The following is a 15,038-nucleotide window of genomic DNA, read 5'->3' as shown; positions in this document are numbered from 1 at the left end:
TTTTGTGTGTGGAGGAGATAAAACGCAGCAAGTTGCTTAGGGTGGGGCAAAGCATGTTACATGAATTTAGTTTTGCAATGCTATCTCCGTTGTGATGGAAATATGTTCATATTTTCCTATCACCTTTACAGAACTACTGTCTTATTCATTCATTTAAGGCAGCACAGTGGTATAGTAGTTAAGATTTCTCCTTTCCAGGTCTGTGGTTCAATCTTGTCCTTCAGTCACTGACTGTCTGGAGTTTATATGACCTCACTGCATTTGTATTGTTCTTTCTTGGATACTCTGGTTTCCTCTCTAAATACCTGTTATGTATAATGCCTAGACATATTGCAATTACCCTTGCAGACTGAATCAAGATAGAAAAATGCCAGTGAAAGACCAGTTAACAGTTCACTTACCTGCGTTAATGAATACATGTATAAAAATTGTAGTCTTGCATTTATCAGAAACACATTTCTGGAACATATTCTCTAATTGTTAGTTACAGCAAGTCAAAGCACTGTTGACTAATGGAATAGATGTAAGTTAAATCATTCTCCACTTTTTCTTTTTTTACTTTAATTGGAAAACTAAAAAACGTTGTTCCCTTTGTAAGTCGTACAGCCTTGTTTGCATATTTATTGCTTTGGTTTACAGGAAGATTAGGCAAACAGTATTTTTGTTTATGCAGAGAATTTCCATTAGGGGATGCATTTTGTATAGCATTACATTGTTTCTGTTTAATATAATACATAAAAAATAAATACCTCAAAAGTTGTTTTTAAAATGTATGTTAAGGGCAAGCTGCAATTGTTTATAATTAGTATCAGCATTTCATAAATTGTGTACAAGTAGATGTATTTGCATACTTCATCTTTTATTTATATATATATATATATATATATATATATATATATATCTAAAATGGTTTGAGAAACTTTTTCTTGAATTTTACCACTTTTCCTTTACAGAAGAAACAATAACCTGGATGTTTTTAACCACGTATGGTTAAATTTCATAGCTCTTTTTTGCATGAAATAGCTTAAATTCTTGGTATTTCTTTTAATTTTTACATATGGCTTGTTTTTGGTATTCAGAATGCAAAGCATGTTGTTGTAAAAGCTCTACATAGTTGATTCCATGAAATAAAGAGCAGTATAACAGCAAGATGTCCATTTCTGGCAATATTTAATAATATGCTTTCTTACCTAAGAACTTGGTCTATTACAACTAAACATGAATTCCAGCAAGGCTAAGTCTATTATCATGAGTTTTGCCATCTGATGCAAGTTGACAGACATTTCCTTCCACTTAAATACATTTTAAAGACATAAGTACTTTTAAAGGTATTACTACGTGAATAAGTTTATATTTAGCATCACTACTTACCTACATACATCACCCCCTCTTTGGTTTTCTCTGCAGCTTCTGCCACACCCTGTTTTGTCTTCTCTGCTGCAGCTACTACACCTTCCTTGGCCATAGAGAAACCTTTCTTAAAGACATCCATGATTTGTTAGAAAGAGCTTGGGATGTTCTGTTTGGAAGCAGTCAAGCTGGAGAAAGTACACTGTCCTGCTTTCACTGCCTCTCTGCCTCAGTACCAATACTTTATCTGCAGTGTGTGATGTATTTCACAGCCTTTGCCAGACCTATTTATCAACTGCGCTGGGCACAGCCTACCCATCTCATGTGGGGCTTCAGTGCTGCAATATTAATGACATTGATTTGCTTGGTGATTTTAAGATGGGAAGTTTGTGATGGTTGGGGGTTGGTGGATAGGGATAGTACAGATTTGGAAGCCTTCCACGTACTTACAGCTCTTAAAAAATATACTGCATTGCTCTTAAACAAGGACACCAAGTACATGATTTCTGATGCGGGCTCAGGATGGCTTTATGAGGTGTGCTTATAAAAATTAGTAGCTAGCTCTCCAGTTGTGACAAAGGAGAAGAAGGGCAAAAATGACATGAAGTGAATTGTGTTGTACTAGAAGCCAGGCAGTGAGGACAAGCATAAAGCTTAGTGGCTGACAGCTACAACCTCATCATGCAGAACATTTTCAGCTATTCAAGATATCAAATAGCAAAGAAAATGTGCTCTACAGAAATAATACCCTAATGACAACTGTTGCATAGAGAATAGATATTTAATTTCAGAGTAATGTAATTTCTTATACGCTTATGTTAATACTGAAAAAGAAATAGCATGCTAAACAATTTATATAGAAGAAATGCTTGTAGAATTTTGCAAACAGATTAAATCTATGCAGCTTGCAGAATAAAACATTACAATTTTATTGTTTTAATGTTTAAAATTTAAAAAGCTTTTTTAACTTACAGTAAATTCTAACTTATTAATGTTGTTTGTAATTTTTTCTGTCACTAATAAATCTTAATTTTCTTTTTTTAATTTTACTTTTGTTTGCTATTATAATCTCTCCCTTGATGACAGCATATCTGAAACAGATAAACCAACCCAAAGTATTACAGTTTGGTCTGAACCACTACTTTTAATATTTTGTAGGGAGCTCTAACAGCACAATGCAAGCTGATCCCATATTCTGTAGTTAAACACACACACACACATACACACACACACACACACACACACACACACACACACACACACACACACACACACACACACACACACATACACACTCACACACACAGAGTTTTTTTTTCTCTGATCCACATTTTCATTAGTACGAATGATGTCTTCCATGATTTCTAAAGATCAGAAATGTTGTGGGTTCTATTCCCATGTGAGGCACTTGAATGGATATCCCACTAGTGACACTGCAATGCAGCACAAATGCATGCTGTAATGCTGAGGTCGTATCTTTAAAATAAAATACTTAATGGTGGCCCTATATGCCTGTCCTGCTTGGGAGTCATGTGAAAGTGAAAGATCCCATGACATTTACTGATGAAGAGCAGGTGTAAAGCTTGTTTAAAAATGTAAGTAAACAAAACATTGCCATTTGATAATTATTTCATCACAACAAAATAATATTATAAAAAAGGCCTCCACACCTCAGGTTATAACACTGCTATTATAAATACTTCCCATTATTTCAGAACCACACTTGTCACTCTATCTTATATCCAGTTACTATGCATGTCTGGAAATCCTTTTCCTAATGTTTTTCTTTCCTAGCAGGGTTGCTTCCCATGTTTGGTTTCCATAAAATATCTCATTTATCTAGACAAGTATTGATGTTAAGATGATCACACATGACTTTTAGCAAACCATATTACTGAATTAGCACACAACTCCCTTATTGCAGCATTTGTTACTTTATTCAGCATATTATAGAATAGTGAAAGGTGATGTATATGCTTTTTAGATTAGTGAATTGTCATGATGCCATGAAGTGCTTATGCCTTGAGAAGCAGTTAATATTTGGGCTTCAGGTGTCACATTTAAATTTACATCAGAAATATTACAATGTGTTGAAGATATCGTACTCAACAGCACCAACAAAGTGGACTCCTTTGCCTGTTTCAGTAAGAAAAAGTCCTAAGATTTCTCACTCTAAGAAGAGCTTAGATAATATTATGGGACATGAAAATCCATTGAAGCTTCCTAGTATCCAGGCTAGGTAACTTATAAAAGATTTAACATTGACATCAGCCTAGAACGTATATTATTATAGACAAAACCAGGAAACTCAACTTTATTCAATACATCCTTTCCATTCTCTAGATCTTAATGGTGTCCCCTTAGCTCTATTTGTGGACTGATCTTTTCCCTTGTCATGTTTATCTTCATACCTCTTGCATGCATGTCTCCGTGACATTTATTGTTTCTAATCTTGATGACTGCCCAGTACATTTACTTTCAGAGATTCTGACTGAACTGCACCCATGACAGCTTCACACTCATTACAATCCATTTAATGTGCCTCACTTTCATCTTCTGGACTACACTGTGGTTTTGTTTCTGAGAAATGAAGCCAAAATGTATTCTAATTAAATTATAGACTATTCCCAGCAAAGATTCATGAACAATCAAACATTATCCTCTACTAGTAACAAACTAAATACAATATATATATATATGGTTCCCATTCAGAAGCCTGAAACATCATAAGCCTGAAAATCAAAATCCTGAAACCAAAAGCCTGAAAACTCAAAATCCTGAAAGCCCAAAATCCTGAAAGCCCAAAATCCTGAAACTCAAAATCCTGAAAACACAAATAATGCTAATATGTCACTATAAAGACACTAATATCTACCAACTGACCCTGACCCTAACCCTAAGGTCCGTCACTATCGCACACTCACCTGACCCGCGCCCTAAACCTAACTCACTTAAACCGCCCCTAACCCCAATATTTGTCACTATTGCATACATGCCTAACCTGCGCCCTAACCCTAACTCACTTAAACCGCCCCTAACCCTAAAATAAAACCAACCACACACTTACCTGACCCCAACGCATGACCTAACACCACAGAGCTAACAATAGCAAAGCCACAATGACATCAGTATGTCTATTTTGTGTTTTCAGGATTTTGAGTTTCAGGATTTTGGTCTTTCAGGATTTTGGGCTTTCAGGATTTTGAGTTTTCAGGATTCTGAATTTTCAGGCTTTTGGTTTCAGGATTTTGATTTTCAGGCTTATGATGTTTCAGGCTTCTGAATGGGAACCCTATATATATATATATATATATATATATATATATATATATATATATATATATATATAATAAACTGTGTTTATATTGGGTTTGGGATACTCTGCCATAACGTTATGAAACAAGCACTATATAACAAGGTTTCTAATGATACTGGGTCATACATAATTATGATGACTAATTATTTATTATTTAATAACAGTTAATAATTTCATTATACCAGTAGTCCTCTTCTTCCTTTCCAGCTTCACTTCTACTTCTATTTTTTCCTAACTGTATACTGTAGGTTTTTGTTACATTTCTGCAGGGAACCTTCCTACATACCTGCCTTTTCTGTGCATAGTTGGTAGACTCCTTACGATTTTTATACGTTTCCCTTTATTAAGTAAAGCATATGGTGCTGATTTACCAGGTCCTTCTGGTCCTTCCACTGTATCATCCGTCTCCACCTTTATTTTTTTATTCTAGTTATTATCCTGATATTCAGAGCCAAAACTACCATAGGTTGGATTTAAAGGGTCATCTCTGATCCCTTTGATTGCCTCAACTTTGCAATTGTATACATCCATTTGTTGATATTATGTGCCATCATTCTTTATCACTTTTTCTTTATAAATACAATTCTTTAGGAATGCCACAGTCAATTAATGTACCCATGACAACATTTTGTTGACACTTGGAGGGTTGTATATCTTTAAGTGAGGTATTGTCTTGTGGACATGATAGTGAATCAGCTATCAGTTGTTACAGCTGCTATTTCTACTATCTTTAAGGTCAGACAACTTTTAGTAAACTGAAAATGTGAGCATTCTTTTAGCCTTCTCTTGTATCTGATTTCACATGCCCTCAGAGTTAGTATATTAAGAGATCTGGGGTCCTGGGGCAGATTTCTCACATTAGAGGGTGGGAGCTTAACCTACCCACAAAGCAATGCTTTTTTGACAGTGATGTAATGGAGTAAGTTGTGACATTGTGTGTTTCTGTTATGCTAAGATTTAGATGTATAATTTATAGGTTCATACGTTCATAGATGTTTACTAGGCTAATGACCACAAGAGCGTTTTTAAGCCTAGCCATGCATTCCAAATTTCTGACAAGTTCTGGTACGCTTGATAAGTGTAAGTGGGGGCTTGGGAGATGAAACATTTACAAGCAGGGCCCTGAGAGATGAACCATTTACAGGTTGTTGGTGTCCATTAGAGACATAGGTGCTAAAGCAGATATGAATTTCCTGTTCCCTATCTAATTGTCCGCATTACACTTGAATTGGTTTAGGGAGGAACTCTGCTTCACATGGATGGGGAACCTGTTCCGGAGATGGGGTAGTCTCTAGAAAACATACCTGTCTCTGCAGCAGGTCCTATTTATATCACAGGTAAGGTTTAAGCCTTTAGAACAGGTAATTCTGGTGCTGTTTGTTTTGTAGATATGCAGGAGGTACATCAGAGTGGGGTCTGACAACGCCCTGTATGCCAGGCATAGCTCTCCCCTCAACAGCTTGTAGGAAACAGAATACAGGGGTAGAGCCTTGAGGTGGTCTGCATAGGACATTTTACTTAAGCACTGTATTCTTTTAGTGGGCAACCTTTGTGGACGCTCCATTTTTGGATATGCCTGGGTTAGGTACATTCCCAAAGTGGCATTGTACTCAATGATATGCCTGATGAATACTGAATACAGTGGAAAAATGATTTCCTTGGACCTAGGTGCCATACATTTGTTTATAAGTTGTGCAACATGAAATGATTTCCTCACTACTGTAGACATATGATGGTCAAAGGCTAGATTACTGTCTATGTGTGTCTCTTAGTCCCTGAATACTGAGTCAACTCTAAGGTGTGTGTTGTCAGTATGATTGTTACCAGGGATGGATGATAGTTACCAGTGTGTATGACTTCTCCAAGGATACTATTATGCATTTCTTGGCATTTAGTTTTAGTCCATGCCTCTGACACCAGTTGTTTGTCTGTGTCAGACCTACCTGGAGAAAAATTGTGTCAGTATGGGATTCAATGACATCTCCTAGTTTAAATTCATCTGCAAATTTAGTCAGCCAGAGGCCATTGACATTGGACTTGACTTCAGAGAAGTAAATGCCAAAAAGGAGCCGTCCAAGGACCGATCCCTGAGTGACTCTGCTTGTGACTGGCCTCTTTGTAGAGGTGGACTCACCAATTCTAACTTCCAAAGTCCTGTCTGTGAGCCAGTTGGCTATGCATTGGGTGACATATGGATTTGTACCTAACCTCCTGAGTTTGCCAACAATGCCCGAGTAGGGTATTGTGTAAAATGCCTTGCCAAGGTCTAGGTAGGCAGTGTGAACCATTTTGTCCTTACTCATTGCTTTGGTGACTTTCTCAGAGAATTCCACCAGGTTGAGTAGTCATGACCTGCCCTTGAGGAAACCAAACTGGGTTGGGTCCAGTGTCTGGAGGTTTACTATATCATTGTTGATTATTTCCATGATAATTCTTTCCATGGCTCTGCATATAAGACTAGTGAGACTTATGGAAATGCAGTTTCCAGGTTCTGTAGATGGTCCACCCTTGTGCAGAGGAATGACTTTTGCTGTTCTCCATTCATGAGGCACAAAGCCTGTTTGAAGGCTACAGTTAAATAGTAATTCCAGAGGGCCTGATAGGTCATGTTTCATGTTGTTTAGAAGGCATCTTAGGATACTGCCTAAGCACATTGATGCAGTGTTCTTAGCTTCGAGGGAGCATTAAGGACCTGTTCCCTAGTGAAAGCAGGGGGGAGTTATATTTGATGATATTTTCCTTGGGAAGGTTGAGGGGGAGAGAGGGGTAAAGTTGGAGCTGAATTTATTGGCCAGTAGGTTTGCTATATCTTTTGGCTCAGTATAGGCAGCTCCATTTACAATGAGCTCTGCACACAATTGTGCATTGCCTTTGGGGTAACAGACATACGTAAAGAATGCCTTGTCGTTGCCCTTGAGTCCTCTGAGTTGTTTGTTTAGTTTGATGAGAGTACTTTTATCCTGCTGGCTGCTGCACCTTCTAATTTTTGTCACATCATGTAGTGGCAGTGGTCAGAAAAGCCTTTTACTTGGTTCATCTCATAATTAAAGGGATTGCATCCAGAAAAAAGGAAGTTATTACCTCTCTGTACTCCTCTCTCATTAGGTCAGTAATTGAGTACAATGCCCTGTTTGGTATGTACCTCTCCAAACATCTGCACCAACTGGAAAGGCCACAGAAATACCTCACAAAGATAATCCATGTCCTCCAACACCTGTCCTATGTGGACTGGCTCAAATCACTATCACTCTACTCCGTATCATACAGATTGCTAAGAGGTGATCTGTATCTCACCTACGAGACAGTCACAGACCCTGCTCTACTAGAGATGCTTCATATCTGTAAGTCTAATTCCTTGCGTAGTACCCGATCGAAAGGCTTAAATAATGTGACATTAACAAAATCTGCTGGAGAGACAGGTTTGTTTCCCAGAGGCTGCCCTGTCTCTGGAATAGACTCCCCATACATGTCATGCAAGTATGTCGCTGACCCTCTTCAAGCGCAACCTTGATGAGTGGATGGATAACCACAATTTTGTCCCAAGGGTGCCACCTGTGTCCCTCATTGACAGGGGTGACAGGTGCTGATTGAGGTTTCTTTTTTGTGGATAAACACGTGGCTAGGCTTGTAAAGGCTGCAGAAGCATTAGCCTAGTAATCTCCTATGATGCTATGATCCTATGATTTTCTTTCTTCCGTTATACAGCCTATTAATTTTGTGATTCCACCAAGGTGGTTTGTTTTTTGAGTTAGTTCTGTACTTCTTTCTGGTGGGTACAGCTGCCTCTATGCAGCTATTAACATGCTTGTATAGTGTTTCTGTTAACAGTTCTGCATAGGCAGCAGTGTTCTTAGGGTTTATGGGGCCTTGAAATGTTGACAGGTTATCACTTAATAGCAGGAAGTTAGCCATAGAGTAGTTCATGAATATTCCAGGGTTGGCTGGGGGTCCAGGTTTTATTTTTACTTCAAAGGAGACCATTTTGTGGTCTGACCTTACCAGGGAAGACATTACATTAGGGGGTGTGCAGCATTCTCCCATATTAGTGATAACCAAATCCAGTATGGTTGCACCCCTGGTTGGTGTATTGACAATCTGGTCCAGGGAATTTGTGCTTATAAAATCCAGGAATCTCTGTTGCTGTATGTTTGGTGTCATATAGGATTCCCAGTTAATAGTGGGGTAATTAAAGTTGCCCAAGAATATGGTATTGTATTGGATGGTGAGTGTTTCCAATAAGTTTAAATACATAGTATGGGTTTCTTGAGTCATAGAGGGGGACCTATATCTTGCAAGGAAGTGGTACTGGATTTTGCCTATAGTGATTTTGAACATGGAGCAGCTCGAGTGTATGGTACTGTTTGACCAACTGTGAGGTATATTTATTTTTTATGTAAATCGAGACATCTCCACCTTTGGTCTCTGTCTGTGTAGTAGCTGGTCTAAATGTGTGGAAGGCATTATAACCTTGCACTGTCATTGTGCTCTCAGCAGCTTTAAACCATGTCTCTGTGACCGCACAGATGACATCATTCTCTAGGGTGAAGAGAGCTTCTAGGGAGTGGAGTTTTTTTGTGTAGACTCCTAGCACTGATCAATAATACCTTTAGATTTTTTTGGTTTTGATTTGCTATGTCAGAAGTATTTTCAGTTTGGCACTGCATAAATAAGGCACTATGGGGAAAGACAATGTTTTAGCTAATATTCGAAAGTCTGGGGGGGAGAAGTGCAGATCATATCTGGTAAAGTAGCATGGTCTGTTGACCATCTCCTTCCATTCTGACAAATATTGCACCCCTTTAGAATGACATCAGAAACTAAGCCAATTATTAAAGTCAGTCATCTTTTGTTCGTATTGTGGCATCATCCTTGGAGAAAGTAAAATGCTGTTCAATGCTAAGCTCATACCAGCCTGGGACCATAATTCTGTGAGCTTCATGATGTTTTTCTTCATATAGTCAGGGGTGGTAAGTCTCAGGTCATTTACACCCACATGGATTATGACTGAGTCATACTGATACTTGTGCTTCAATGACTTGAATGCGTTTGTAATGTGGCAGATCTTAGCCACTAATAAGCAACTGACTGTGACTTTCTTCTTACACAGCCTGGTAAGAAGGACATTAGTGTGTCTCATGATGGAGTCTCCAGTGACCAGAATGTTGGATTGTGTGGTGGCTTTCCTAATGGGCTTAGAAGTAGAGGTTGCATGAGACATGGCTGTATGTGTTCATATGGGTGTTGTTTTGAATTACTGCATTTGGGGCTGCTGAGGATATTTGTTATGTGTACTTCATCTAGGAGGTCTTCAGGGTTTAGGAAGGTAACATTTAAATGCCTCAGCATATGTGGGTCTATATAAGAAACAACAAAAAAGGATCCACCAAAGAACGATTTATTCCAAAAGTTGATTTCTCTCTGACGTCTCGGCCTGAGCCTTCAAGGAGTACAAATGACTAAAACTCTATTCACATATATATACACATTCATTAATTGAATCAATTTATACAATTAGTAATACAAAACACAATGATTCAATTTACAAGCATTCTCCAGTTAAAATCTTCATTAAGACCTTCAGGAAATAAAGTTTTAAACTTTAAAATAAAAGTAGCTACTTTTTGTTGCAGCAAACATTTTATATTTAAACAATTGTACTTGTAATTTGGTATTTGTTCTAAAATAGTTGCACATAAACCATTAGAATTACTATTATGACACTGTAAAAAATGTGTTGCTACAGGGCTTTCTACTTTTTTGTTAACAATATCTCTGACATGTTCCAAGAGCCTTGTTTTAAAGACTCTCTTCGTCTCTCCGATGTAAAACTTCTTACACGGACAATTTAGGGCGTAAATCACCCTTTCTGTGCAACAGTTAAAAGAATGTTTAACTTGAAAAGCAATGTTGTTAATGTGTTCAAAGAAGGGAACTACAAACTTGCAAGCTTTACATTTGCCACACCTAAGTGTGCCTCTACTTATGAGATGGTGATGTACAGCCTCACTTGGAAAGTTAAATTTACTTTTTACTAACATGTCCTTAATACTTCTGCCCCTGCAATACGAAAACTTTAAATCAGCATTTAGCCAGGTTTTAACACTGTTCAAAGAACATAAATAATTCCAAAATTGAAAAACTATTTTAACAAGTTCACCAGAAAAACAGCTATATTTAGTAACAAAATACATGGTTTCTTTGTCTCCTGAACTAATATTTAAATTTCTTGCATCATTCTGCATCATATATCTTTTGTTACATTTATATTGTTCATCAGTGTTTCTAAAAAGTTTTCCATAACTTTCTTTTAATATAGACTCATTATAACCCCTTTGTAAAAATGAACTATATAACAATTTTAATTCTCTATGGAATGTATTTTTATTGTTGCATAATCTATTAACACGCAACATTTCACAATATGGAAGGGAATTGATGGTATGTGGTGGATGACCACTAGAACTATGTACATATTGCACAGTACCTGTAAATTTCCTATTTACTGAAGTAATTAATTCTTGACCATTCAAAATTTCCAGTTTAACATCAAGAAAGGGAACGCAAGTATCTATCTTTAATCCATCGAACTTCAAGGAGAATCTATTTGAATTTAAATCAACAAAAAATTGATGGGCCAGAGCCTGATCCCCTTCCACTAAAAAAATTAAATCATCCACATATCGATAGTACTTAATGACATGTTTGCGAAAAAATTGATGTCTATATATATACTCAAGCTCAAACAGCCCCATGGCTAAATTTGCATACATGGGGGCAAAAGCAGCCCCCATGGCAGTGCCCTGTTTCTGACGATATAACTCATTATGAAATTCAAAAAAGTTGTTAGTTAAAGAAAATTGGGTTAACTCCACAATGTATTCAGTAACAGGAGAGTTACCTAAAAAGAACCTGATAGCCTCTATGCCAAACCTATGGCTAATGCTTGTATATAGGCTCTTAACATCAATGGTTACCCAATACATGTTCTTATTCCATTTAACATTTCTTATTTTATCAAGAAAATCAAATACATCCATCAAAAAGGAGGGTAGTGCCATAACATAAGATGAAAAATAATGATGTAAAAATATATCCAAATTACGCAAAAAAATATTTGTGGCCTGAAACAATAGGTCTGCCAGATGGTTTCAATAAATTTTTATGTATTTTGGGTAAACAATAAAAGTAAGCCATGTCACAATCATCAACTTGAAATTTATTCTTAACATCACTAGTTACGAAGTAGCCCAATCTCAAACCCTTGGATATAAGAATTTTATATCCCATAATAGCAGAGTTATAGCTCTCAATATCTGTTTTTTCATAAGTATTACTGTCATTAAGGTGTTCCATGCACATGTAAAAATAATCCTTAGGATCGAGAACTACCAATTTGTTGCCTATGTCGGCGGGTTTAAAAATTATATCATCCCTCTTGCTGAGCAAAAGTAAAGTTTGCCATTCTTTAAACGTCATATTATACTTAATATTGCTTTTATTGCGCATAAAAGAATTATGTGTTATTTCAATAGTATGATTGACCATTTTCACAAAATTAGAAACTTCACTATGTAAAACATGAGGTGTAAAGTGACTATTAGAAGGTATTTTATCAGTATTCAACCTAGAATATGCATTGACAGACTCATCAGATGTACATGAGTAAAAACTATCCAAAGAAACACTCGAGTTACTGTCAGAATTATCCTGAAACTGGCTAATATTCTGACTAAAAAAATGCTTAAGATGTAGTTTCCTACCAAACCTATACACATCAGTTTTTAAATCATGTAACCTTGACACAACTGTAGGAATGAATTTCAAACCAAGGTTCAAAATTAGAATTTCTTCATCATTAAGTATATGTTTAGATAAATTTACAACATAGTCACTATGATGGTTTTGAACTGGGTTACCATTTACCTCTCTTATGGCCACCCTGTCCATTCTGTTCATATGCTGTATATTGTGTAAATTCCCATTGACGTTTTTGTCCTTGCAGATTCCTGGAGGGCTGAAATTATTCATTGCGAAACGTTTGTCGAAAACCTGCTGGTTGTTGAGCTGCCGGTAAACCGGGAAACTCTGGATCTCCGTATTCTTCCTCACCTGAGGTAAAGCCCCCTTCAGAAGCAGACGCTGACGAGTTTGGATGACGTGTATGGCTGGATTCAGCCTGGAATCTTACTCGTTTACGTCCTTTGTTCCGATTGGCGCTCGGAATGAAAGCCTTATTCATTTCATAGTCGCGCAGGTCTCTGACAAGCTTGCCTTTCTTGCGTTCTATCAAAGTTAGTTCAAACTCCTTTAATTTATCTTGAGTTTGAACAAGAAAATCATTTAAGGTGGAAACAGGAACACATTTAGAAATATCACCACATATTTTCTTTATGTCTGTACATAGTTCAGTTTGTTTCAGTTGGTCCCGCTCCACCAAAATATGGAGCCATTCCGTAACACAATTGTGGGCAGCAGCAACCCATCGTTCATGAAAGGCAATGTCAGTGTCTATAGTTAAATCAAAGGGTGTTGTAGGATCTTTGTACACCCTTAAACCTCTCGGAGTAGTTTCTGTGTCAATATATCTTAGTAGCCCACAGATGTTGAAGAAGGTTGCCGTTTCCTTCCACATTTTTTTCTCCAAATTTTCAAATAATGACTTATGTTCAGCATTTAGTGGTAAAGAAGTTTTCTTACCCACAGAAGAGAAAGGATTAGGAAAACGTTTCTTGCGTTCATGCTCCCATTGTTCCCGAATGGGTAAATTTTTTTCTGTTGAATTTCTAGTTAAAGGCAGACGCTCACCTCTCTCAGTGGAATTAGTGAGAAAACTGTCTAAAGACAACTGACTGCCGTCCATGGTTTCACGAAAAACTCGTGGCAATTGTAGAAGAGGATCCGTGGACATAGATGAAACAACCAGGAACACACCAAAGAAGAAACAACAAAAAAGGATCCACCAAAGAACGATTTATTCCAAAAGTTGATTTCTCTCTGACGTCTCGGCCTGAGCCTTCAAGGAGTACAAATGACTAAAACTCTATTCACATATATATACACATTCATTAATTGAATCAATTTATACAATTAGTAATAAAAAACACAATGATTCAATTTACAAGCATTCTCCAGTTAAAATCTTCATTAAGACCTTCAGGAAATAAAGTTTTAAACTTTAAAATAAAAGTAGCTTCTTTTTGTTGCAGCAAACGTTTTATATTTAAACAACTGTACTTGTAATTTGGTATTTGTTCTAAAATAGTTGCACATAAACCATTAGAATTACTATTATGACACTGTAAAAAATGTGTTGCTACAGGGCTTTCTACTTTTTTGTTAACAATATCTCTGACATGTTCCAAGAGCCTTGTTTTAAAGGCTCTCTTCGTCTCTCCGATGTAAAACTTCTTACACGGACAACTTAGGGCGTAAATCACCCTTTCTGTGCAACAGTTAAAAGAATGTTTAACTTGAAAAGCAATGTTGTTAATGTGTTCAAAGAAGGGAACTACAAACTTGCAAGCTTTACATTTGCCACACCTAAGTGTGCCTCTACTTATGAGATGGTGATGTACAGCCTCACTTGGAAAGTTAAATTTACTTTTTACTAACATGTCCTTAATACTTCTGCGCCTGCAATGAAAACTTTAAATCAGCATTTAGCCAGGTTTTAACACTGTTCAAAGAACATAAATAATTCCAAAATTGAAAAACTATTTTAACAAGTTCACCAGAAAAACAGCTATATTTAGTAACAAAATACATGGTTTCTTTGTCTCCTGAACTAATATTTAAATTTCTTGCATCATTCTGCATCATATATCTTTTGTTACATTTATATTGTTCATCAGTGTTTCTAAAAAGTTTTCCATAACTTTCTTTTAATATAGTCTCATTATAACCCCTTTGTAAAAATGAACTATATAACAATTTTAATTCTCTATGGAATATATTTTTATTGTTGCATAATCTATTAACACGCAACATTTCACTATATGGAAGGGAATTGATGGTATGTGGTGGATGACCACTAGAACTATGTACATATTGCACAGTACCTGTAAATTTCCTATTTACTGAAGTAATTAATTCTTGACCATTCAAAATTTCCAGTTTAACATCAAGAAAGGAGCAAGTATCTATCTTTAATCCATCGAACTTCAAGGAGAATCTATTTGAATTTAAATCAACAAAAAATTGATGGGCCAGAGTCTGATCCCCTTCCACTAAAAAAATTAAATCATCCACATATCGATAGTACTTAATGACATGTTTGTGAAAAAAATTGATGTCTATATATATACTCAAGCTCAAACAGCCCCATGGCTAAATTTGCATACATGGGGGCAAAAGCAGCCCTCATGGCAGTGCC

At 36.6% G+C, this 15,038-nt stretch overlaps 1 protein-coding gene across 1 annotated transcript in view; it reads right to left on the bottom strand.

Annotated features, from left to right (window-relative positions):
- Nucleotides 1-1,660, bottom strand: part of SNCG (synuclein gamma) — a 169,057-nt gene extending 167,397 nt beyond the window's left edge. Inside the window, exon 1 of the mRNA XM_044056502.1 lies at nt 1,372-1,660. Within this exon, the coding sequence (XP_043912437.1) occupies nt 1,372-1,492 (121 nt within the window). The 5' untranslated portion in view covers nt 1,493-1,660. The remainder of the gene's footprint in view (nt 1-1,371) is intronic.
- Between the last annotated feature and the right edge of the window lie 13,378 nt (nt 1,661-15,038).

This window comes from Protopterus annectens, chromosome 14.part0 (genome assembly GCF_019279795.1).
Source record: "Protopterus annectens isolate FY-2018-M chromosome 14.part0, PAN1.0, whole genome shotgun sequence".
Lineage (NCBI taxonomy): Eukaryota > Metazoa > Chordata > Ceratodontiformes > Protopteridae > Protopterus > Protopterus annectens.
Note: the sequence above shows the minus strand (reverse complement) of the source record. Positions and strands in the feature narration are given on the sequence as shown.